The following is a 27,087-nucleotide window of genomic DNA, read 5'->3' on the forward strand; positions in this document are numbered from 1 at the left end:
ATATTTTTTTATGATACATTACTACATAATAATAGTTTTAATATTAGTAAAATAATTTTTGAATTCAAATAGAATTTTTGCCTTGAGATTATTAATTGAAACGAAAGGAAAAATTAAAAGGGTTAAATCACATTGAACTAACAGGTCAATAACGGCATTATTTGGCGAGATATGCCTAACAAGAAATTGGATACGTATAAATACGTAATAAATAGGATTGTGGGAGACAAAGTAGGGTTGACTTCAGACTTCAACATTGGTAATTATTTTGGTTTGGTACATTACAAGATGACGTGTCACAATTATTTATAAATCTTAATCAGAATGTATAATACATTTAATTAGAAACGTATCACCAATTACAAGAAACTAGAAAAAATAAATAAATAAAATAGAAGAACAATATAATTTTTTATGATACATTAGTCAGAATCATAATAATAATTTTAATATTAATAAAATAATTTTTGAATAGAGATAGAATTTAGAATTTTTGGATTGAGATAATTAATTGAAGCGAAAAGAAAAATTAAGGGGGTTAAATCACATTGAACTAACAGGTCAGTTAACGACATTATTTCGTTAGATATGACTAACAAGAAATTGGATACGTATAAATACGTAATAAATAGGATTGTGGAAGACAAAGTAGCTGAACCAATGCTGAAGGTAATTATTTTGGGATGGTACATTACAAGATGACGTGTGAAAATTATATATAAATCTTAATCAGAATGTGTAATACATTTAATTAGAAACGTATCACCAATTATTGTGAAGACATACTCGGTTTATCTCCATAAACAGCATCACGTGTTCCAATAAGAGAAGACAATCAAAAATGGCGAATGGCGATTTATGTGTTTGTTTGCGACTAACAAATTAAATTGAATGTGTATTACTTCGTGGTAGCAGCGAATTTTAAAAATGAAACTCTATTTTTATCTTATTATTTATTTTTATTGATTAAATAATATGAATGATTTGAAAAATAAAAAAAATGTGCAGTTAATATATAATAGAAGCGTTAAAAATAAAATCATTTCATTGAAAAAATACTTACAAATTTTCAGAACATTTTCTGACAGACGAAATATAATTGAAAACAAACAACAGACAAACAAACAACACTAATTATTATTGATAAGATTGATCTACAATTGTGCACCATCGACGATCGACGATGTATATATATACAATAGCATTGTCAAGTACATGAATGCATGAATGAAACACTAAAGGAGCACAAATCAACGACACTGTAACCGCAACGGCACTGGAGTGATGTTGATGTGTCAGCACGTGCTTTGGCTGCAGAGGTTGAAGAAGACTCCGGTCATCCACGGCCAAGGGATGGGATAAAGAATTGGTGTTTGGCGTTTAATCAATCAGTCTGGCACGTTGCGGCGCATTGTTTAAAGGGAAGAGCCAAAGAGCAGAAGAGGCAATTTTTGGCACGGCAGTGAATATGGTCGTTCGGTCTGTTGGTCGGTCGGTCGATTTATCTGTTAGCAAGTAAGAATAGTTCTTACGGATGTTTGTGTTATATCAGCTCGATGGAATGAGTGTTAGAGCGTGTTGTCTGCGCGTCGCGCGTCTGAAAGCATATTTCGAAACAGTCCCCCCCACCCAGACGACGAGGAACGCCCTATGGCCTATCGTGACCCGACTCTGAACTGAGAACCTCCCCGAACCGCCCAGGCCAAGTTAGTGTCGAGCCAGAGACCGAAAGGTCACTAGTAGAGGCTAGAGTGTGTTGTGGGGTTGACCTATCACCTCCAATGCGAAAGTACGTGCTCCGTCTAAAACCGAAACCAAGTCTCCAAGTATAATACAGGTTCAGGGTGCAGAAGTTAGAGTCGAAGGCGGTGAACTCTGTGTCGAGGTTGTCAACGTGATGTTAGTGTGAGTGTACGGTGACCTCCACCTCGATTAACGTGGACCATAGTACCAAGCCTGACGAGGACTTCGCCATGGCTCTGGTAGCTCCATCCTGGCGAGATTCCTCCCTCGTTAATCCGATACCGACCAGTCTGAACACGCTATCTAATGGATTGAACACTTTACCACCCGCCGTCGGGACCACCAATTTAAACCCCTTACCCACCAATTTAAATCCAATTTCGATTGACAACACCGATATATCACTGATCAATCGTCAGACACCCTCACAGAACTCACAGAACAGTGCGAACAGTGCAGACATTAAGAACCAGAACATTGAGTGTGTTGTGTGTGGCGATAAAAGCTCCGGAAAACATTACGGACAATTCACTTGTGAAGGTAAGGAACAACTCTCGCATCATCTTGTTACTACTACATACCTGCTGCCAACTGTCTGCCTGCTTGCCTGCCTGACTGCCTGACTGCCTGACTGCCTGACTGCCTGACTGCCAGACTGCCATTCAACTCACCCGCATTTCCATAAGCACTTCTTTACTCGACCAGTCACCGCAGCCAAAGAAATCATTTTATACTCATCTTACCAATCTACAAGGTCAATGGATGTGTGCCTTTCCTATCTTTCTCCTCCGCTCCACGTCTCCACGTCTCCACGTCTCCACGTCTTTGCACACACGTTCTTCTTCGTTAAAACAAAGAAGATGCGACAATGTGTTTACGTTCTTCCACATACTATACAGCTTGGTCTACTCTACTATTCCTTATTAAAAATATGACATATCAATTTTTATTTAATTTAAACGAATCGAATTATCAAAAGCAACAAACAAAAGTTCCCACTCAATTTTAACCCCATGTCAATTTAGTTGTTTACAATCTTGTTTAGTCAATGGAAAATGCTTCTTCTCAGGTTCCCGTTCGTCCCTAATTTCGGTGGTTACGGTCTGTCTGTTAACAGACAATTACATAAATCTGCAACAATGTAACGTCCGGTAAAATTGTTTTGTTTTTCATATCTCACTGCGCCATTATTATTATTTCGTGATTAATAACGGAAAGAAATCGGCGCAGGTGTCCTTTTCACAAAATTTCAATTATGTGAAAAACGATAACTACTATTCTATTACACCTGGTTTGAGACAATGGCAAAAAATCACGGGCCAGATGGCCATATGCATATGGCCAGACAAATTTCAATAGTCATTTAGAGAATTTCTACTCTTTTCGATAATAAAACGTAAATTAAAATTTGATTTTGTGATGACTGTAATGTTATTATATATTTGAATGTGTGTGATATCATCAATGAATTTATAGCATTTTTGATCAATTAGTTCAATCAACACACATAAATTAACTAGCTGGATTTTGTCCACCGAAGTTCGTTATTGAATTGAGAATTTATTATCATATACCCAAAATGGTAAAAAAGCAAATTAAATCTTTACACATACTGTATCTATATGGTCTAATTTTAAATGTGTAAAAAATGTGGAATCCGAGTTGGATTGTGGGTGCCGTCTGTTCAATTAACAAAAGAGGAAATTAGAGATATGATTTCTGTTGCCATATTCGTCCGAGGATGAAATAAAACGTCGTGTGCCTCAGGGCGCGATATTAATACCCGTTGAGACCCGTACGTGCTAATACTCATCCATATTCATTATGCAAATTTTTTGAATTCCACACTTCTGTGTTTATATATTCTTCTTGTTCAGATATGCGTTTTAACTAGGTGACAGAGCTAATTTGAATTATGCTATTTTCAATTTTACTATTTCATATGATGCTAAATCTTTAAATTACTATTAATATTATTATTATTATTATTATTTTAAAAAATAGTTTCTAAGTACTAATAATAATGAATGATTTTTGAATTTGATCTAAAGGTTTGTATTTATGTATTTACTTTTACTTTCTATAAATATTAGACACAATATTTGTGTTACTATTTTTTGAATATTAAATTTTGCAAATTGACTATTGTAAACCCATTGTAGACTTGTTCTAACTTTGTCAATAAATAAAATATATTTACCGAAGCTAGGTACTGATTTAAGTAAAAGTACTTGAACAATATTTCCTATTCACTGACATTTCAATATTATTAAAAGTATTTAAAATTTGTTATTTGTTAAAAAATAATAGAGCTTCAATATATATTTTTTTGTATTTCAAGCACTGTCTAATTCCTATTTATAAGTGAAAAATATCTGTCAACATTATGCATCAGTTCAAGTATACATAGATGTGTATTTCACACGCATTACTTGTTTTTACTTGTTACATGCTCCTCTTTCAATTAATTTAATTTTAGCTAAAACGAAACTTATATGAATTGAAAACCGTTTGATCCGACTATATTTTGAGAGAGACATTATGCACGACAGAGACAGTAAAAGTATGTAAATTTGCTTCGTAGAAGGAATATTTTACTGCCTCTGTCATGCATGATGTCTCTCTCAAAATTCAGTATGACCAATCGGTGTTCACATATATACACCTAACAATTTATAAATAATATCTTTGCAAATAACCAGATTTACATTCTTAAATTTTGAAACAAATATTTATTTATTATAAATTGGATGCTGAGAAAATTGAAACTATTGTTAGATTAAAAATTAGATTGCTGTTTCAATTATCTGTAATTATTTGAACCAATTGAAACGTATACGTTAGTTAATTAGTTTTTTTTACATTTTTAAATTTTGAAAATATTTTTCCATGGGAAGATTACCAGCAAGCAGATCATGGTCAATGTAGTTTCTACCATATATATTAAAAGGACCTATTTAACCTAGACATTATTTATAGTTATGTTCAGGTACTCAAGTAACAGTACTTACTTCAATTACTTCAATTATAAAAATTAGAACTTTGAATATGGGAGTAAATAATTTGCTTTAATGGTACCATGTATGTATCTATTTTAAGCCTATTGAATCAAATCCTTAATGACAATAGTATTTTTGATTTAAAGCTTTAATTAACTGCCTTTTAGTATACAATGCTTGATAAAATGTTTAATGTATGGGGTTTTATCCTCCCTTGAAATCACCAAATATTAAGTGTATGTAAAGTTATCGTTAAAAATCATATAAAATTAAAATGTCATCATACTGTTTTAACAGTGTAATTAAATATTTACGTTTACATATAAATATTTTGCATGAAAGTAAATTTCAGTAATTGAATACGAGAAATCTTATATGCAAAGAAACCTTTCTTATTCTTAAGGATTAAATATTAAATAGTCAAAACAAATAATATATAATTTAAGGTTTCAGTCAAAGATCCACATGCGATTCCGTGAGTTTATTATTAAAAGTTTTCTAATGAAAATCGTGATTAATCCTGACACTTAAATGTAAGCAAAGACCTACATACTACAGCTAATATAAATTAATTTAGACAATGTACCATTTAATTGTAAAGTCGAGCTTTAATTGATTTAATCCAGCTAATTGGGTCGCACATGCAAAGAACCAATTGATGAATTATATGATAGTTCGGGGAAGTTGGCACAAACTACATAAAAACGTTAATAACTGTTCATTGGGGAGAAATATTTTAGAATAGTTGATGTCTTCCTGACGACGAAATATAAAAAAATCTAGACGTCGTTATATCTCCCGTAGTTTGAATTTGACAGCACTCTGGGGAATATCCAAGAAAAATTGTCCTTTATAAAAACATTTTTAGTCATAAAACCATAAATGTTGCGCTGTACCATGAAATTATACAGATTACGTTAAAAAATGCGGTGTCAAATGACGTCATTACTAACTCGACCGAATATACATTTTTATGTTTTATGTGCTTTTTCTTTCTTTCTTTACTAGTTTAATTGTAAACGCGTTGAAACAAGGAAACGTATTATAAATTCTTGGCTGTCGAAAAATGCAAGTCACAAGCAAACATTTTCTCTTCTGTCGACTCAATCATAAATGTTTTTGAAATGTTTCAGGTTGCAAGTCATTTTTCAAACGGAGTGTGAGGCGAAACTTAACGTATTCGTGTAGAGGAAGTCGAAATTGTCCTATTGATCAACACCACAGGAACCAGTGTCAATATTGTCGACTTAAGAAATGCATGAAAATGGGCATGAGGAGAGAAGGTAATCAAAACAATCTTATAATTAGATAAAGCATTATTGGATAACTTACTGAGCCCAATATTGTGGTGTTAATGTACTTTCTAAAATTATTTTCAATCGATATAGACACAAAACTCTCTTACTTATTTTTCTAATTTTATTTTAATTAATGACTTTGTTAAAATACCTTTTTAAAAATGTTTAATAATCTTATAAAGCCAACAATAGAATAGATAATTGCTTAACAGATAAAAGTATAAGTTAAAGGAACACTGGTGGCGTAGTTATAAACTTTTATGGCACACCACTGATATTGCAAATGCAATATGCAGTCATCCATTAATTGATACAATGTCTCTCATTCATCATCAGTGGATTTTCTCTTTCTTTAAATGAAAGAGATGTAAAAGTTGTTTCGTCTACAGTTAAAATTTAACACAATTAAATTCAGACTGGTAATAAAATAGTTGAATTTTTTGTAAAAAATAGTAAAGAATTGAGACGCATGATTGAGGCATTGTGGGAGAAAATTGATATTTTGACCGTTCCAATTTTAAGAGCCGGGGGATCGTAAGCTTATGTATATATAACAAGCCGTAGTCATAGCCATCGCCATAACCATAGTCATAGAATAGCAAAGCAAAGCAAAGCAGCAGTTCCCTATTCTTGTAGATGATGGATCGGTTTAATATACAAATACTTGACCGTCCAGTCCACACACAAAAGGCCGAGTTCCCGTACCTAAAAGATCGTTTACGGTATGCATATATTAACAGCCACCTTTAGATTAATGGTTGTATTTTCTGTAACTGGCCAGGAGCATATAAGGGGGAAATTTATTCAAATTTTATTCCGAAAGACCATAAAGTCACTTTTAACGCTACCTGTGTTTACCTAAGATATTTAAATTTTATATCCGTTCCTCATTTTTCCTACCTTATTTCCTTCCGCTTTAGTTCTGACCGATGTCAAATCCTAACTGGTCAATCGGACCTAAACAGATTCACACATAAATAACGTGATGTGAGAGGCAAACCCGCAAACTCGCACACCTGTTCAAAGGATTTTTCATTCCACGACACCCTTATTGATTCGATTCGATTCCATTTCATTCCATTCGATAAAAATATAATCTAAAATAATGAGCATATATCATGACCTATTTATTTATAGTCATTGCTATGCACAATGTATTTATTATCGACTGATGAATCCATTTCTCCTTAACAAACGGGCTCTACAACTAAATTAAAAATAATCAAAGTCAACACATTAAATTGTATAATTCAGGAATATTATTATATTATAAAGTATTGAACATATTAGACTAATTGTAATGGTAATGGCAAAACAAACACCTGTTATACATAATTAAATTTAGCACTACCAGAAATTCCTGTATATCAAATTTCATCAAAATTGTGTAATACTTGTAAAAAACAATGAAACAAAAACAAAATAATATCTAATTTTTTGCATCTAGACGGATTACCTGGTATCTTTTTAATTTTCACTGTTACGTTTCTTATGAGAATCCAATTATCATATCAATATTATTAAGATATAACATTTATAGTAAATTTGAAGATAATTAATATTGTTAATAAGTGACTAAAACATTTGATAAAAATATAAAAGAGTCGTAAAGAGTCATATATAACATAAAATCAATAATTATTATCATATTATTTTAAAGAGGCAAATTAGTGTAATACTTGTAAAAAACAATGAAACAAAAACAGAATAATGTCTAATTTTTTGTATCTAGACGGATGACCCAGTATCTTATTAATTTTAACTGTCACTAGTTAGGATATAACAATATTTATATTAAATTTCGAGATAATTAATATTGTTAATAAGTGACTATATCATTTGATAAAAATATAAAAAAGTGTCATATATATATATATATATATATATAAAATCAATCATTAATCATTATATTAATTTAAAGAGGTAAATTAGTGTCTAGAAAGTTTTTACTGTTAGTTAAAATAAATAAATAAATTTAAAAATTTGAATAGTAAAATAGAAAAATAAAGTGACCGTAATAAATAAATAGATAGACAGATAGATATAAATCATCCCTCGAGCCCATGAAATTTAAAATTGAAGTGTAAAATAACTAGAGGATGAATTTTCCCTAGCAGGATTACCCAACCACCAGTAAAAGTTTTAATATATTATGCATCATAAATTGCTTCATTGTACATAAAACGCAAATACGTATAAACCAAGTTTCCCACGAGTAAGAAAACAAAATTTAAATAAGGGATTTTATTCCCTTACTTGATTTACATATTATTATATCTACTGGACACTGGCCGAAACCACGTTTGTGTACTACCCTAAAATGGTGCAAGGTGTCTTTGTGATACCCCTAAAGGAACTAGTTTGGGGATTTGCTACCTGACCTATATATTGCAAGTATGTCCCTGTGTATGTATTATATCTTCTACACATTATTTATTACAACATACTATTGTGTCTCCTTTATTTGTCAGGTACTCGATAATCAGCTTTTCATTTCAAGGACACATATCAAATGTAACTAATAAAAAAGCAGTTACATTAATTGTTGTTAGTTTCGTTTAATATAACCCTTAGGGTCGTTTAATAAATCTATGTACTTACAATAAATTTAAAATGTATATATGCAGTCGTCATCGTCACTCATGATGGTTCGTGAGCAACGAAAAAAATCGTTCATTAACCTTATTTTACTTAATAATGATGATGTGCACACATGAGGGCCTCTAAAAATTTTTGTGACAAGTGCAGATGTTGCTGCTGCTGCTGCTGCTGCTGCTGCTGTTATTACTTCTATTGGCTGTTATAGTGGCCAACATTTACTAATAAAATTGTAATAATTATAATAATTAAGTGTGATGTACGTTCATTCAATTCGTATTTTTTATTTCTATTCGTATAAAATACCGTTATATTGCTTTTTTGAATAACAATCAAATAATAAGTGTACGTCAAAAATAAATAAAAAATCACGTTAATAACAACCAATCATTGAATCATCAATATGATTCAAATGTCGCAAGTTTTACAAATGATGTTAGACAACTCTGGTGGTGTGATTAATTTACATCGATACATCTTAGCTATTTATATTTATATACTCGGTTTCAAATCGGTTTCAGGTCGGTTAAAATTCATTTATATTTATTCCTTATTTCAAATATAAACATTTTTAATTATTTGTTCAAAATATATAATAATTACATATAATAAAGAGTACTATTTTATATTTAATTAAATTTAATAATATAAAAAATTCAAAATTTCTTAAAAAAGTGTCAAAAAAAAAATATATAATAAAAATAGACGTAGTAATGACACAGTAAAATTATAAATATTATAATAAATCAAATAATAATAATAATAATATAATAATAATAATAAATACATAAATTTGAAAAATGTAAAACTTTTAAACACTTTTTACATATACATATAATAAAAAAGTAAAAAAAACCTATTATTTTATATTTAATTAAGTTTAATAAGATAAAAAATCCAAAATTTCTTAAAAAATGTTAAAAAAAGAATTTATAATAAAAATAGACGTAGTACACAAATTTAATAAATATAAAGCTTTTAAACACTTTTTTAATTTCCTATTTGATTATTTATATATATGTAAGAACATAACATAACTTGTATTTGCGATTAGTTTTGATCTAATACGATCATCAGGTCAATAGGTTCTGTAAACAAATTATCATTAATGACACAATCGGACGTATAATCGTAACCAAAAGAAAGAATAAAAAATTATTTTTTGGATACAAAATAATGGAGAATAAATCCGTTATGCATTAAAGTAAATAAATAAAATAGTAGTGGACTAGTTGTATTAAATAGACCATACAAAGTCGGTTGTTAAGTTGAAATACAACTTAGGATATTATAAAAAGTAGGCAAATTCCGAGAAAATATAATTAATGTAGTCGTAGTAAGTTATAACTAGGCCTGTAGTTCCAAAGAGTTTCGGACTCGAGATTTAGTATCAACGTTTTCTTCGAAATGCTCAATGCCAGAACTTTTACGTTCATTGTTTTTAATGTGCTATTCAAAACCACGTATGACAAAAAATATTTCAACCTCTCTATTATATTTTACTAGAAATTATTCCACGTAATGTAACCTCGGCTTTTTTGTATTTTTTTACTCAGCATCATTTTTATGATTTTATTTCCTATCTGTGCATCCTCCCGACATCCAACATCCAATCTTATTGTTTCCAAGTCTTTTCATTTGCCAACAATACACTTTAGACATTATTGTGCCCCGACCATTTTCATTCTTACGGCCAATTACGAATGTCAATCTGAAAATGTTTACAGAGAATACAGATTTTCAAGCAATTTTACACTTATTTTCCTATTTATTTCATTTACCATATTTCTTAACTTATTTTATTTGTGATAATTACATGGATTTGTTTGTTTATTAATATGATAAAAGAAAAATAAAATGAGAAAATGAACTTATAGGTGAAAAGACTAGAAGTAATATTTGTTGGTTGTACTACTAGTTGCCGCTATTGGGTCTATACTCTCTGTTCTATCGTAGAGGTACAGGGTCAGGGTCAACTAAGGTCATTTCCCACGATAACCACGTAGCATATAGCAACTCTGAATTATAATACCGCACATTATAACAAAATACTTACACGTATCTGTCCGATTAATTCTATTCATATTCCTCCAATTATTTAATACTTATATGATGGATGCATACAATTTCCAAATTTACTTTTTACTTCATTTCTTCCTCTTTGTTATTTCCTCTACTATACTTTTATACATTTAATAAATATATTTATAAATATTCATTAGCATTTTTAAAATAGTCACAAAGCCGCAGCTAAACCTCCAAATAGATAAATAAATAGAATTTATTTATTTAAAAATGTGAAATAAAAATAACTTACTTCTTCCCTCTATTATGTTTTTATACATTAAATAACATATTTATAAATATTCATCAAAAAAAAGTATCAGCATATTTAAATTAGTCACAAAACCTTAAAATAAAATTTCTTTATTTAAACATGTGAAATAAATATAAAATAAAATAAAAATCAAGTGAAATTTATTTCTTATAAATGTTTAATTAAATATGTAACTTTATTTAAAATATGTGGTAAAAGTAAATATATTAATTTTAATTTAATTATTATTATTTTCAGCCGTCCAAAGGGGAAGAGTACCACCTTCACAGCCAGCCCTTTCAGGGTTGTCAAATCAATTTTTTAATTCGACGGATTCAGTGACGACGTCGTTAAGTAATCACACATACCTGAGCAGTTACATATCGTTATTACTTCGAGCTGAACCATATCCAACTAGCCGATATGGACAGTGCATACAGCCAAACAATATTATGGGAATCGAAAATATATGCGAGTTAGCAGCGAGGCTATTGTTTTCGGCTGTCGAATGGGCAAGAAATATACCTTTCTTTCCGGACCTTCAAGTTACTGACCAAGTGAGTTTTGAAAAATTTCTATTTTTTACCAAATTCGAGCGTTTTTAATTGTTACAGGTAGCCTTACTAAGGTTAGTCTGGTCGGAATTGTTTGTGTTAAATGCTAGTCAATGCTCAATGCCTCTTCATGTGGCGCCTCTAATAGCGGCAGCAGGACTTCATGCATCACCCATGTGTGCTGATCGTGTTGTTCAATTTATGGACCATATTAGGATATTCCAGGTAAGCCACACATTATTTCATTAATTATAAAATTCAACACTTTTTAATTTAAATTTTCGTTGTCCTTCTCTAGGAACAAGTGGAAAAATTAAAAGCTCTCCACGTTGACTCGGCTGAATATTCGTGTCTCAAAGCCATCGTCCTCTTCACAACGGGTAAGTGTTGAAAATATTCTCCTTTTTTACTTCGCATGACACCCAATAACGCCGAATATTTTTTATAATTTATTAAAATGAATCACTAGTAGTCACTATCAATCAGCAGTGAAAATTTTAGAAACGAGAGTTCGGTAAGTTTTCCGATGATTATCTAAGCTCTGATCTGAAGTTAAACAGGACAATACGAATGAGGATACCGTGTTACGATTGCTATAAATCCTTGCTAATAGCTCAGAGCACAATGGAAATGTTAGTGGTCGTTGGATTTGGTGATACGCCTTTTCATTGTCGTCCACCCAAGCGCTACGGTTACCGATATCTATGCCAACAAAACTAATTATAAGTATTAGACTTTAAAAAACATTTAAAATTTTAATAAAACTCCATCACAAATGCAGCAGGAGTAGCGGCAGCCTCAGCTTTTAAAATTTTAAAAATGCACCTACGTTTCACTAATTTTCCAACACAGATTTCAAATTCAGATTCCCATTTAAATTTGATTAAAAGAAACCGAACCGGACCGAACCGAGCAAACCGAAAAGGGGATTCAAGTTGAATGGTTGAATGGTCCGTCGTATGCTTTTGTTTCGTTGATATTATAAGTATAAATAGTGTATTTGAGGTGTCACTGTTAACAAAGTCAACAGAGTGGTTGGTCGTTTGGCTCTTCACACCAGAAAGGCCTGCTTTATACATAGCTAACGAATTGCTTACTCTGCATTTGGTCAAATGTAAACACATATTTGAATATCAAATCAATTAGTTGATACGCTTGTTGTACCGATTTACCTAAATATCAAATTTATTATACACTGTTGCCAAATGCAACTAAACATTTCATTCATTTCACTAATTTTATTAATTTCACTCCTCATCCAATATTTATTTCTGTGTACTGTTGTACGATTTATGTGTGAGATAATCCTCAAAACACAGATCATATTTTATCCCCCTTTAATTCTCAATCAGATTTGATCTATAATTTTGCTGACTTTACGTTTCTTGATAAATGGATTATTGCCCCAAACGAATCGTAAAATTTCTTTGTATAGTCAATGGATAGAGACTTAACTGTTAATTTGGTCGGATTTGGATATTCTTACCTTTCAACAAGCTTTTAATTTTAATTTAATATCAACTTATTAAAGTGTCAATAATTTTGCACTTACAATAATTAGATTTTTTGTTAGCTCACTTAAAATTTAGGATGCAAATATCTAGGACCTAGGATCTAGGAACTAATTCGCTCTCATTCATTTAACTTAAATACAATATTTAAATATTTGTTCGTTAATTTAAAATTAACGAAAGGAATTTCGAATTTGAAAAGACATGGAAGAAAAATGAAATTTGGTCGAATAGTTGAATAGCACAAGCATCGATAAGTTCCGGTTCAGTCGTGTCAGTCGATGGCAGTTTCTATCTTCGCCTTAAGGCCACGAGTCGTCAGGGAATAACCAAGAATCACAGAACACCAAGAGTGCATTTCTTCGCAACTTGTGGTTCATGTACTGGAATAGCCGGAGGCATCAGGCGTAGACCAAGTCACGACCTTTCGTAACCTAACCTGCTTACCAAATTCACACACGAGAAACCCTATTCACATCACACAAATATACACGTCAAAAGAATAATACAACAATTTTCATTCCGTTCAAATTTATTTACTTATTTATTTATCTCTTTATATTTATTTTTTATTCTTTTTCACTTTTTCCCCTTTATAATTTATCTACACACCGCAAATGATAATAATGGATTTTCTTAGTCGTTATATACAATAATTAAATATTAATTATTTTTTTACCAGTCATTACTATTGATACAAAATGAGTATTAAATAAAATTTATGCCTGCAGAAGAGTGGGGTAAGAGCAATTTAAAGGAAAGAAAATGAATAAAACTTACCCTGTTTTACTCAGGGTAAGGGTAATTAAGCAAGATAGATTAAATAGGAGTTGTATTTCAGTTGAATTAATAAAAACGAGTGACATCATAAAGAGATCTGCTGAAGGAAAGTGTACATTTAAGTTTTTTTGTTCGGACATTTTAATTAAGAGCAGTGCAAAGAATCAAGTAATGAAAACTTGTAATTAGTAAATTAGGAGCATCAATAATGTGGTGGGCGTCAAAATGTATAAAGAATATAATGTTCTACAATTAACGACAAGTGTTACTAACAATTCCTCTGGTAATTACTAATGTAGCAAACTTTAATTGTTGAAAAACAGCAGCTGTGTGTCAGATAATAATAAATATAACCAAGACATTGCGTAACGACACTAAAAATAACCTAAAATTTAATAATGCCTTATTATCTTATTATTCACCCCAAAATAATTTTGAATATTTATACTTTATTGTCACTGAAGCAATTACAAACTTTGCCAATAGTCTCCTTAAACGACGAATGACAACTTATTTTATAATTTCTAATCTTAATTTACATCTTTCATTTACATATCTAACTAATAATGTAACAGACTACTGTACTGTACTGAGTGTACCTGTACTGCAAGCCAATGGTTTGGTCGAATTTAATACTATACTATAATAACTTTTTTATATTCTATAATAAATAATTAATTTAGTGGACTTTTATATTCCATCATTTGTTAGATGTTAAAACATCTGGACTCTGATGTAGCTTCCTGCTAGGACTAGAAATCCCATCAGCAACTGTATTGGAATCTGGACACTGACCCGAGAGATTATCTCGGTGCATCGGCAACTCTCTAAATCCATTAATATGTACGGTTTATTAAATATTGTTCTGTTCTACTGTTCTACTGTTCTACACTCAAGTTCAATTCAATTTTAATATTCGTTAAATGTATTCTTTTTCTTCAATAAAATTTCGTTGAAATTTTTTACAATAGACTGCGTAAAGTTATGCTGACCAAGATATGAGGCACAGACCATCCATCGATAAATAACGAAACACGTTATGGGGAAGAGAGGGGGTCTTCAAAGTGTGACATTGTGTTACAAGGGGAATTGAAAATCAGAACTGAGACTTTTGTGATCATATGCTTAATAATATAATATATGATAGTAATTAAGGCATCATTGTCATTAAAAGAGAACATGTTGCTTTGGAATGTGTCACTGATGAGAGGATCCGTAGATCACACTCAATTACATTAGATAAAGAAAGAATTTTTGATTGAAATCAATAAAAAATGTGTTTGATTAAGAAAAGATAAATTCAATAAAATATGAATAAAAAAACGAGTGTAATGTCCCAATAACCTGTGTGAAACAGTGAGACAGTATTAGTTTATCAGTCAGTACCCTCACATTTTAATATTTATTAATTAAATCTGTGAGTAGAGCACATGGGGGACTGACTGGGGAATTTAATAAAATGAGACACTTGTATTGTTATTGATTTTTTACCATAATGTGGTCACAGATGATCTTAGTAGGGCTCATTGATAGTTCATGGTAGCTGCAGTCAGCTTTATGAATCATAATCGGGGGTGTGGGGTAGTTTTGTTATAATGGCATAGTGAAAATCTGTGGCTTTTAATTTTTAGGGATGTCGCCCTAAGCAACTTTTGCTTTAGAAAGGGTGAATAATCTTTCTGTTCAAAGCTCCTGTCACAATTCAAACCCTATTTAAAGTTTGCGTGAAATAGTGTGCTTCCACATACTTCTTTTACAACGAGACCCTGATTTGACGTTTACACCCTCTTTAAAATAGGGATGTCGCGTTTTTTATTATTACTTTTATTTTTATTTTGTTTACAAACACTTGCTCGTCCAATTCATACAATTCTGTTTGTTCACCAGATTAACTTCACTTTTTACAAATTATCTTGTTTAATCAGCTAAACTTTAAATAAATAAATAAATGAATGAATATTAAAATCGATTGGAAAAATATAGATAGATATACATGTCGGAAGAAATTTGTCGTATAATTTATTAAAGGATTTTGACCTACAAAAAGGTTATATTTTAGTATATAAGGGGATGAATTGTCCCTTTAGTGCCATAAATTTCAATAATTAATCCCATTTGACCTTTGAGCCTCAAACGTAAAAAGTCATTTCTGCAACGTCTTTCTTTTACGTTAGTGGGGAAAATATCATATTGTTATGTCATACCTACTCCACTAATATTTAATATGAAGCAGGAACCCTAAATTAAGTAATTTATGTAGTGTAACATGCAATAAAATATCGAAATATTACTTCTTTTGTCACCAAATTATTTACGCACTTTCTGGAATATTTTACCATATAAATCTGTAGTTGCTTACAATAGACTGTATAGTATACAGAATCGTAAGAGGTATAAGGAAATTAAAAATAACTATAGGACTTTTTTTGGATGACAATGTGTTACGAAGTCTGCCAGACATTTCATTGTTGCATTTAACAATCTATTTATAGTGATATGTTAAATATATTTGCAGGTGAACAATTTACGTTCTATTTTTATCGAGTAAACGTAATTAACATCCAATTCTGCTATGTTAATGGCTAGTTTTAATTTTCTATAATGTTTCGTACTACAAAGCTTAGCAAATTTTAAGACGTCGCCCATTAATCAGGATATAAACTGCTTGAAAAAACTTTAAAGCATTTCTAAATTTACACAAAACACACAACTTAACATTTATAGACATTTTTTCTTTAAAATTCCTTCAAACATGTATGTATGTACATGTATATATAATAAAATTTAAAATTTTGATAGTCACATGAATAAGTACAACTATAAATAAAATATTTATCACTTTTAATTTATAATACATATTAATATAAATTTTAAGACGTCACCCATTAATCAGGATATAAACTGCTTGAAAAAAAGTTTAAGACATTTTTAAATTTTCACAAATCTGATAATCATAGGATTAATTTTCAACTATAAATAAAATATTTATCACTATAATACACTTATCAACTACGTACAAAATAAAATTCAGCTTAAACTACTTACACTCTGGAATAGTTAACAAAAGTAACAAAGTATTTTATCTTAATAATTTCGTAAAAAATTAATTATAATGACAGTATGAAAAAGAAATATTTCTTTCCTCCCTATAAAAATTCGATTTAGAATTAAAAAATGCCCGACACTCTATGGTACATACTTCGTAGATTATTTTAATATGTGTATTTTAATAGGCTGTAGTCGAAAATTGAATAAATAAATATTTGAATATTGAAACATCCGATTAATTCTGTTACTGTATAAAATGGTTCATATAACGTTTGTCCATTCACTATTCACTATTGATAACTTTTGATATAAACTGTAATAAAAATACTACAAAATTTATGCTAGATATTATCAGGTAGAATTTCAAAAATACTATCTGATTATGTAAATCTTACCCCATTCTGGATTTTATCTTTTTACATACATTAAAAAAACTATTGTTATTTCTTTGCTTGATAAAATTAATCTAATTTTTCTATAAAATTTTATAGAAATACAAAATAAAATTTAGTTTAAACTACTTACATTCTAGGTAAAAAAATAAATATGAAAAAGAAATAGTCCTTTCCTTCCTATAAAAATTCGATTTAGAATTATAAAATGCCTGACACTCTCTACATACTTCGTAGATTTTAAATAAACGAATATCCAAAGTATTTTAATAGACTATAGTCGAAAATTGAATAAGTAAATATTTGAATATTAAAACATCCGATTATGTAAATCTTACCCCATTCTCGATTTTATCTTTTTGAATTCATTAAAAAAACTATTGTTATTTCTTAGTGTGATAAAATTAATTTAACGTATCTGTAATATTTTATAGATTATTTCATTTTATTTATAATTCGTTAAAAATATAAATACAAATTATGCAAGACAAAAAAAAAGAAAACACTGAAATCATTAAAGTATGTTTGTTTAAAGAGGTGACATAAATTAAATGAAACAAATCGAAACGGCGGAACGGCGGAACGGCGAAACGGATCCCCGTGGCTAGTGAATCAAACACAACGGCGTTTATTAATTTAAATATCCATGTAAACGTGTTCCCCGACACATAATAGATAAGTATATAATTTTTTGCCCAGCATCCCTCTCGTGTACCACAAAAGACTGGTGCGGTTGATACAATTGAAGTAACATGATGCCCTTCTGCGTACTGACAGAGAGCTGGTGAGGCTGAGGGGTAGAGGGGCAGAGTGGCAGGGAGGCATAGAGGCAGAGAGAAAAAAACTTCGGGCAGACGACACGCGCCAATGTAATAGGAAACTGAAAAGCTCAGCCGACATGGATCATTTCGGGTCCCTCGGTGTGTCATATTTTGCACACTTGGATCATGATCATGTACCTAGAAAGGAGTATGGACCAACTTAGATAACCTCATTGTTAAAAGTCTCAATTCGCGTGTTAAAATCACTTAAGCACGTTTGTCCAATTAACCGATCGATTATTACCTTCTCTCGTAATTGCTTTAATTAATATAATAGTTAATTCATTAATTAACACATTGTTACTAAATTTATTTTTATTTCTGATATTAAAAATAATTCTAAGCTACAAATCAAAAAACTAAATATTCAGCTACCAAAAAGTAGAGCAACTTTTTACTAAATGACACTAATCTCTACAAAAACGACAAAATTTTTTAGTTTTGTATAGTGTACACCAAAGTAAACTGAGTTAATATAATGCCTCGTGGAACGACATTATCGCTCGATTGTAACGCGTGTTTTACAACTAATTTCAAAATTTGATAATGTGTAAGGAAAAATAAAACTGGAAGACCAAGAAAAATCAATAGGTTTCAGGATAAATAAATTTTATCCTACTCCAAAAAAGATCCTTTCCTCAGTTCCAGCAAAATAAAAGGTCAACTTGAGATACAGCTTGGAATTAATATTTCTTCAAGTACCGTAAGAGGTAGAACTACAAGGGAGTCTTCATGCAAGAGGGCCAACCAAAAATCTCTACTATCAGAGAATAATATACAAGCCAGGCCCTTTTACCAAATGTTTACCATATTCACTGTTAAACACGGCAACGGGTCGGTAATGGTATGGGACTGCTTTTCAGGATTCAGGATATTGATACCATATTGAGATAAAAATGTGCCAACAACATGACCCGAAGTACACTTCAAAATATTTGAAGCAGTGGCTTTCAAGGGAAAAATTTAATGTTATGACTTAATTGACCATGTCAATTTCCTGATCTAATCTAAAGATAAGCGAACAACAAAATAAAACACAAAGAGTATAGTACTCAGCAAGATTTATTCACGGTTCTGCAGGAGGTCTGACAAAATATGGATCCAAATATTATTATTAATACAATATATTAGTGTAGAATTAATTAATTACAAATTATTTGTAGTAATAAAACTTTAAATAAATAGCATAAGTTGCTCTACTTCTTTCCAGCCCAAATTAAATAATCATCAGTAAAATTAAGCACTTTATTTTTTTTATTGTCTTACTATGTAATTGTCAAATTTATAAAAGGAAGTTAATTCTTAATATATATTTTTTTGAACATTATAACCAAGAAAAAAATTATTTGAATTTTAAAAAAGTTGTTCTTCTTTCTTCCAATACTGTATGTTAGTCAATAGATTTGATTGAAAAGTGTTTAACGTGTAAATACAGAAAATCATATGAATGCTTTAACTATCATAAAACAATAAATAATGTCCATTTGGGTCGCTCAGGTATGTGCTAGATGACATGTTTAATGATACATATTTGGTTTAGCATATATCAATAAATATAGGAACCATTATTAAAATCGTACAATGATAAATGAAAATTCCATGCGAGATTTACCCATAATTAGTAACAATTAAACAAATACATTAATTTTGTGCAATTACTGCTTGCACTCAAGTCAACTGTTACAATTCCAACTCTACGTTATACTGCTCAACTTAAATCTATAGGGCTATATTATTTGTTTTCGCTTTACTTTTTTCGCATTACACTTTTCTATTGTAAATTAAAATATAAATATCCGTGTAATCCGTATTCTGTAAGCATGTTTAAATAGGTAGATAGATAGATAGATTTTATTGCATTCTACTGGGCCTTAATAATGTTTTAAACATATTTAACGAAGTAACATAAATACATTCATAAATTTAAACAATGACTTGGTGTGTGTATTGTGTTTTATTGTTAGTGTATTATTATCAGTTCGTTTGACCTTCCACCTTTTGACACGAGCATTGTGACGTTACCAGTCATTACCATAAACGGTATCACATTTAGATCAACAAGAAAGGAAGACAAAATAACCTTTATCCTTTATAATAATATCATTTTTTAATCTTTTTGGTAGTTAAATAGAAAATTATTCTCGAAACTTTGTGTTTATTAAATGCTTCTCTGATAACTAAAGTAACTTATGCAATTTTAAATTCTGTTTGTATGTTTTTATATCATTAATTAAAAATATATTTGGTGTGCAGAAATGGAAATGAGCTAAAAGTTTGTTTAGAGAAGTGTCCGGAATTTATAAATAAGTATTATACATAATATTTAAAATTCAAAATAAGTATATTTTAATAGAAAGTTAGCTTTTTGAGTATTATTTAATATGACGGTGGTGGAGTGGTGGCGGTGCGGTGACGGCGAATAATTTGAAATTCAACCAGAAAAACCATTTGCTAGCCGTCAACGGTAAACGACCGCTGAAAATCATTGGCAAAAACTAAAATCTGCTTTGTTATGCACCCCCAAAACTTGGCCCTGCTCTCCACTATTTCATTGTGATTTATATGCACTTCGGTAAAAGAATCGAAAAAACTAGTCGAAATGAATCAGGCATTACTTTAGATGTAGACCTGTAAAAGATATAGTAGGTGGGTCAACGTGGGTCACTGTCAATGTAAGGAAACCGCTGCAGACGTTAAATGAGAGACAAAATCAAATTCACACACTAACTCTGATTAACGACGAAAAAACTTCCTATTTCCTATTTTCTATTTCCTAATTTCTATGTCGCCCTCGATTCCTTTATACCCTTTATAAATACTCAAATTAATTATAATTATTTCTGTATTCAAATATTCAATTGGCCATTATAATTTTTATTTCTTTTAAATTTTAGTTAAATCAATTGTTTATTAACACAATTTCTTAATTATTATTATTATTCAACTTTAACTTCAATATGTGACAACGAAATTGAATGTACTCAATTAAATTGATCTAAAAATAATACCAAAAAGAAAACATGAAAATAAAACGATAAATGACATTTGTGTGAAACAGTAAATAAATGCGAAGTATTTATACGGTAAATAGTGACAACATAAATTGCTTATTGTTAACAACACTGATTCTTGTCAGGTTTTATTTTCATGTCGTGTCTTTATTATTCTTTTTAGAGAAACGAATTAATGACGGAATATGTCCGAAATAATTTTACATTCTTAGTATCTCTGCTCCAAACCAAGTATTCACTGGATGTTTTTTTTTGTTACTTAGTCCGAAAATTTCTTGATACAGTGCTTATGCTACTTTATCTATCTACCTCTGTCTAAAAATGTTAGAATTAACTCCCAACATATATTACATTTAGAACCAATGTTATATATTATGTGTTTGATATGGAGTTGTGTTAGTAAAAAATGTTTAGAAAATTCACATTGATCAATCAAATTTCGAAAAATAAAACCAATTAAAAGTATATAATACCTGACAGGCAATTTATTTTTCATATTAATATAAAAATTACAATTATCACGATATTTGTTTTCATATCCCAGTATTTAATCCTATTCTATATTATTCAATAATTTTAATTTAGTATGATTTTTTCACTGTTGAATATTTCCTATTTGCTAATTCCTACGTCGTCATCGATTCCTTTATATTATAAATCCTCAGTTTAATTATAGTTATTTCTATATTCAAATGTTTAGTTGGCCATTATAATTTTGATTTCCTTCAAATTTTAGTTTTATAATATACAATTTCTTAATTATTATTATTATTATTTAACTTTAATTTCAATATGTGACAATGAAATTGAATGTATTCAATTAAACTGATCTAAAAATAATAAAAAAAAAACATGAAAATAAAACGTTAAATGCCATTTTTGTCAAATATTAAATAAATGCGAAGTATTTATACGGTAAATAGTGGCAACATAAATTGCTTAATGTTAACAATACTGATTCTTGTCAGGTTTTATTTTCATCTCGTGTCTTTATTATTCTTTTTGGAAAAACGAATGAATGACGGAACTCGCAACATATGTTGTATTTACAACGAATGTTTAATATTATTTGTTTGATGTGGAGTTGTGTGTTAGTAGAAAATGTTCAGAAAATTGGCGTTGATCAATCAAATTTCGAAAAATAAAACCAATTAAAAGCATATAAAATCTGACAGATAATTTATTTTTTAAATTAATATAAAAATTACAATTGACACGATATTTCTTTTTTATGTCTCAATATTTAATCCTATTCTATATCAATAATTTTAATTTAGTATATTTTTTTTCGCTGTTGAATATTTCTTTGGATTTGTATATCAATTTTTTTCATTACGTCGCCATTGATTCCTTTATATTATAAATCTTCAAATTAATTATAATTTTTATTTCCTTGAAATTTTAGTTAAATCAATTGTTATTAACAATTTTATAGTATGATACAATTTCTTAGTTATTATTATTATTATTCAACTTTAACTTCAATATGTGACAATGAAATTGAATACATTCAATTAATTGATCAATTTAATTGATCTAAAAATAATACAAATAAAACATGAAAATAAAACGATAAATGCCATTTGTGTGCAACTATAAATAAATGCGAAGTTTTTTTTTCTTTCGAAGTATTTATACGGTTAATAGTGATAACATAAATTGCTTATTGTTATTGGTTCTTGTCAGGTTTTATTTTCATTACGGGTTTTTATTATTCTTTCTGGAGAAACGAATGAATAATTTTATTCTACATTTTTAGTATCTCTGCTCAAATCAAATCAAATCAAATCAAAGCAAATATTCACTGGACGTTTTTTTTTTTTGTTAATTACCTCGAAAATTTTTAGATACAGTGCTTATGCCACTATTCTATTCTATTTATCTCTATCTACAAATGTTGGAATTAACTCCCAACCAATGTTTTATATTATTTGGTTGACTTGAATTGCGTGTTAGTAGAAAATGTTGAACAATCAAATTTCGAAAAATTAAACCAATTAAAAGCCCAATATTTGTTTTTCATTTCCCAATATTTAATCCTATTCTATATTATTCAATAATTTTAATTTAGTATAATTTTTTTACTGTTGAATATTTCTTTGTAGAAAAAATGATTAACACAATGAGGAATTGGTTTTATTTAAGATAACCAGTTTTGTTGAGTAATGATTAATTTAAAATGATAGAAGATAGAAGAACAACAAGAACATGTATGAGTGTATATAATTGAAATATCTTAAAGGATTATTATTATTATTATTGTTAAAACGATTCTCTTTCTTTTCAGATGCTTGTGGATTAAGTGACGTGGCGCATATAGAATCGATCCAAGAAAAATCCCAGTGTGCATTGGAAGAATACTGCCGATCTCAATACCCTAATCAGCCAACCAGGTTTGGAAAGTTACTGTTAAGGTTACCAAGCTTGCGAACTGTCAGTTCAGCGGTAATAGAACAATTATTTTTTGTGCGACTAGTTGGCAAAACACCGATTGAAACATTGATTAGGGACATGCTTTTATCGGGTAGTTCATTCTCGTGGCCGTATATGTGATACTTAAAACTGTACTAGTAACACTAGTCAAAAAAATGTACATTACCGAGGAAATAGACAAAATAATGGTAGCAGCGGCGGCGACAGCAGCAGCAGCAGCAGCAACAACATCATTTGTCAATATTTGTAACTTATTTAAAATAAGTTACCGTTACTTGTCGTTCGTCGTCATATCCGAGATTTTAGCTCCAAAAATAAACGAAACAACCAAATGTTAGTGAGTGAGACACTATTTTTTTTTTGAATGCGCCATAGACTTTTAAGTACATAGTACATATCAGAAGGGAGAATGAATTGAGCATATATCAAATTGCCAAACACCTGGTGGGTTTAAAACCAGCTAAAATATGTTCCTTTTTATATAAAATAATTTAATTTAATGAGAATTCGATATATAACTTTCATGTCTTGTGTAAATGTACTCGTAATATATAACATAGTAATTTGTATAAATGTGAATATTTACTTTTCTCATTTATTGAGAATATAATTTATTGTTTTCAACTATTACATATAGTCACTGTTTCAATTTGTTTTTTTATATATAATTAAGTTGTTTTTGTTGTTAATTGTTATGATTGTTATCAATTTCATATTACATCGAAAATGAAAACGTTCTTTTAAAGAATTTCTCAATTTCTCAATATCTCGTACAGTAATAGTTCAAAAATATGTGCCGTGACGTCTTTAACAACCTGGTACATTTAATGAGTTTCTGTGATATTTATTTAAGTTACAATAGTGAGTATATTAAAAGTAAGGGTAAAAAGCCAACATTTTTAATAACTCAAGATTAATAATGTAAAAAGATTTATAGAAAGTGTCTAAAGCAGAGGCAAAGACAGAGACAGAAACAGAAACAGAGACAGATACAAAGTCAACTTGATTTAATAATTTATTTTTGAATTAGAAATTAATCTTGTCTTATTACTTACCTATAGTAAAGTGTTTTCCTTCACTTCTTCATTACATGATAGAAGAGAGAAGAGAAAAAAGACTGTTACTCATTGGCTCCAGAATAATTATGAATATTCAATGGAATCAATTAATCCAAAAGACAGAACTGAACTAATTTCACTAATAAATTATTATTATTATTATTAGAAAATACTAAATACTTCATGTTAAAGATAAACATTCTGCTTTACATATTTTCAATGATTTTTTAAATCATACGAATGATTTCAGCATTAAAATTACAATGCAAACAGTTACAACTATTTATTTTTCAAATTAAAATTTCAACGAAGAGAAACTTTTACACTTCAGCCTTGATGGTCGAGATATTTCCAAGTTGTGATATATAATATCATTTGTACAATTAATTATAAAATAATAGCCTGTCAAATTTCATTTTATCTACTTAGACTCGGCTCGACTTGTCAAATTGTGTACAGTGTGGGCACTGTAAAATATTATTATAATTAAAAATTATACTTTTCCATTGTTCCATACTGTATGACAATTAGATTTTTATTTACGGATAGTGAGCTGTAATTAATAAGTAGCTGTAACAATTTGCATATATGTACAGGGTGTCCTAAATTGTCATAATATAACGAATCTAACCGTTATAGAAATATCTACGAAAACTGACTTTTGACATATTTATGAACTTTTTTATTTCAAAATATTTAATATAAGAATATCGTTTATAAAACATATTTAATATAAGGTGACTTATACCACAGTTGCAGCTGTTGCTACTGAATATGATCCTCCAGTAAATACAGATTTATTAACATAAATAAAATAATTATCATATACAAATTATCAAAACAAAATCAAATCATAAACAATTACAGCTGCAATTTGTAAGAAAGTGGTTCCAAAAATTATTTTAATGTAACAAAATACAAAATAAATAAGTAAAATAGTCATAACTCCATTTCGAAATGTATTAAATGTCAATTTTTGTAGATATTTCAAGATAGAATATCAAAGTGGAAATAAACGCAGAACGCAGAACACACTGTAGTATAATCTGTACTAAATGAAAACGTGTACCATATCTTGAGTGTTGAAAAGTACAAGTTTTACTTGCACCATTTGATTTGTAATGTAACTGTTTTACTTTTAGAAACAGTCTCGATTATGGACGTAACATAGTATGAACGTATGAAATAGCCAGGTTGATTGAAGTATTTTACTTAATTTTATTTAATCGGAATATTTTTTCTTTCTAACATACGTACTTAGAGTTGCAAGTATATTATTTTGGGTAATTATTATTTGTATGTTGTTTGTGGACGGCCTCATATTAACAGGGTTACACAAAGGTGTTATCCATATCCATCCACTAAAAATAATTCTTTTATAGATTCAGATAATCGGATTTGTATAACCCTGTTTCATACAATTTAAGTAGCTTAGTTCCTAGTGCAATTGTTTCTTCAAATAAGATTTTATTTATTAGAAATCATAAACTTTTTGTTTTCATTATTAGAAAAAAAACTGTACATAGATTGTTTGGCTTTAACACAGCCTGTGCCAATAAAGAGAATTATTGGATTTTCATCCTAGTATGCAATATTTGTAACAACAAACAAACCTGTAAATAAATGAGTATAATAAATAGAATAAATTACTGTATTTATACCGTATCTGTTTTAATTCGTTCGTTCATATTGCATTTACATTTACATTTATTACACAACTACAGAAAAAGGTAAGTAATTTATTTATATTTCAATTCTTCAATTATTATTTTAAATTGTACGCAATCAATATGGTGATGAATCATTACCTTGTACATACATAAGTATGTCGCCAAATTTTCTCTAAATATTATAACATTCATTGTATACTTACCTAATAATAGAAGTTGTAGTGATCAAATCTCAAGATTGACATGTACAGTACGTTTTCCATTTTAAACTCTCATGTTCGTTCGTTCCATTTCAGTTTTTTTCAAGTGGGAGATATTTTGAAATCAAAACAAAAATGAAAAGTGTCAATCATCTTACACTATTCTTTGTGTGGAGTGTCAAAGGTTTGAGAGATAAAAAGTTCATTTCCTTTCACAAATGTATTTATTATTCAATAACTGATTATATTTCCTTTATAAAAGTGTCGTCTTAACTTTCATACTTTATATTTTCTTTTTTTTTAAATACGCATATGTTAAATGTAAATTGCATTTTTATATGCAATAAACAGATGATTTTTTTTTTTAAATAATTAGACTTAATTCTTTAATTTTGACTTAATGTAATGTTTTGAATTTCAGACGTATTTTAATATGGATTCGTAGTTTGGAATATGATTTAAAATGTATGTGTCTTGTATTCATTATTTTGCACCATATCCAGAAGTAATATATGGTAAGCTAATAAGAATTGAGAAATTATAATTTCAAAATTGCCATATTTAAATAATCAAATTTTCGAATGCACTTAAATGAAAGAGGTTGCTGAAAAACTGAAGTTACGTATAACTGGATTAATCATGGATTATTGGGTT

The 27,087-nt window shown here is 29.3% G+C and overlaps 1 protein-coding gene and 1 long non-coding RNA gene across 2 annotated transcripts; one reads left to right on the forward strand and one right to left on the reverse strand.

Moving 5' to 3' along the window:
- Positions 1-1,119: 1,119 nt before the first annotated feature.
- On the reverse strand, positions 1,120-2,618 carry LOC126266541 (uncharacterized). The gene is made up of 2 exons (XR_007548861.1): positions 2,325-2,618; positions 1,120-1,505 (listed from the first exon to the last, which is right to left on the reverse strand). It is a non-coding gene; the product is annotated as an uncharacterized LOC126266541 (long non-coding RNA).
- LOC109604421 (steroid receptor seven-up, isoforms B/C) lies at positions 1,500-26,224 on the forward strand. The gene is made up of 6 exons (XM_020020981.2): positions 1,500-2,283; positions 5,876-6,025; positions 11,214-11,512; positions 11,570-11,734; positions 11,808-11,889; positions 23,360-26,224. The coding sequence occupies exons 1-6, from the start codon at positions 1,974-1,976 to the stop codon at positions 23,623-23,625; spliced, it is 1,272 nt and encodes a 423-aa protein (XP_019876540.2). The 5' UTR covers positions 1,500-1,973; the 3' UTR covers positions 23,626-26,224.
- Positions 26,225-27,087: the final 863 nt, after the last annotated feature.

Source organism: Aethina tumida, chromosome 1 (assembly GCF_024364675.1).
Source record: "Aethina tumida isolate Nest 87 chromosome 1, icAetTumi1.1, whole genome shotgun sequence".
In the NCBI taxonomy this organism is placed as follows: domain Eukaryota; kingdom Metazoa; phylum Arthropoda; class Insecta; order Coleoptera; family Nitidulidae; genus Aethina; species Aethina tumida.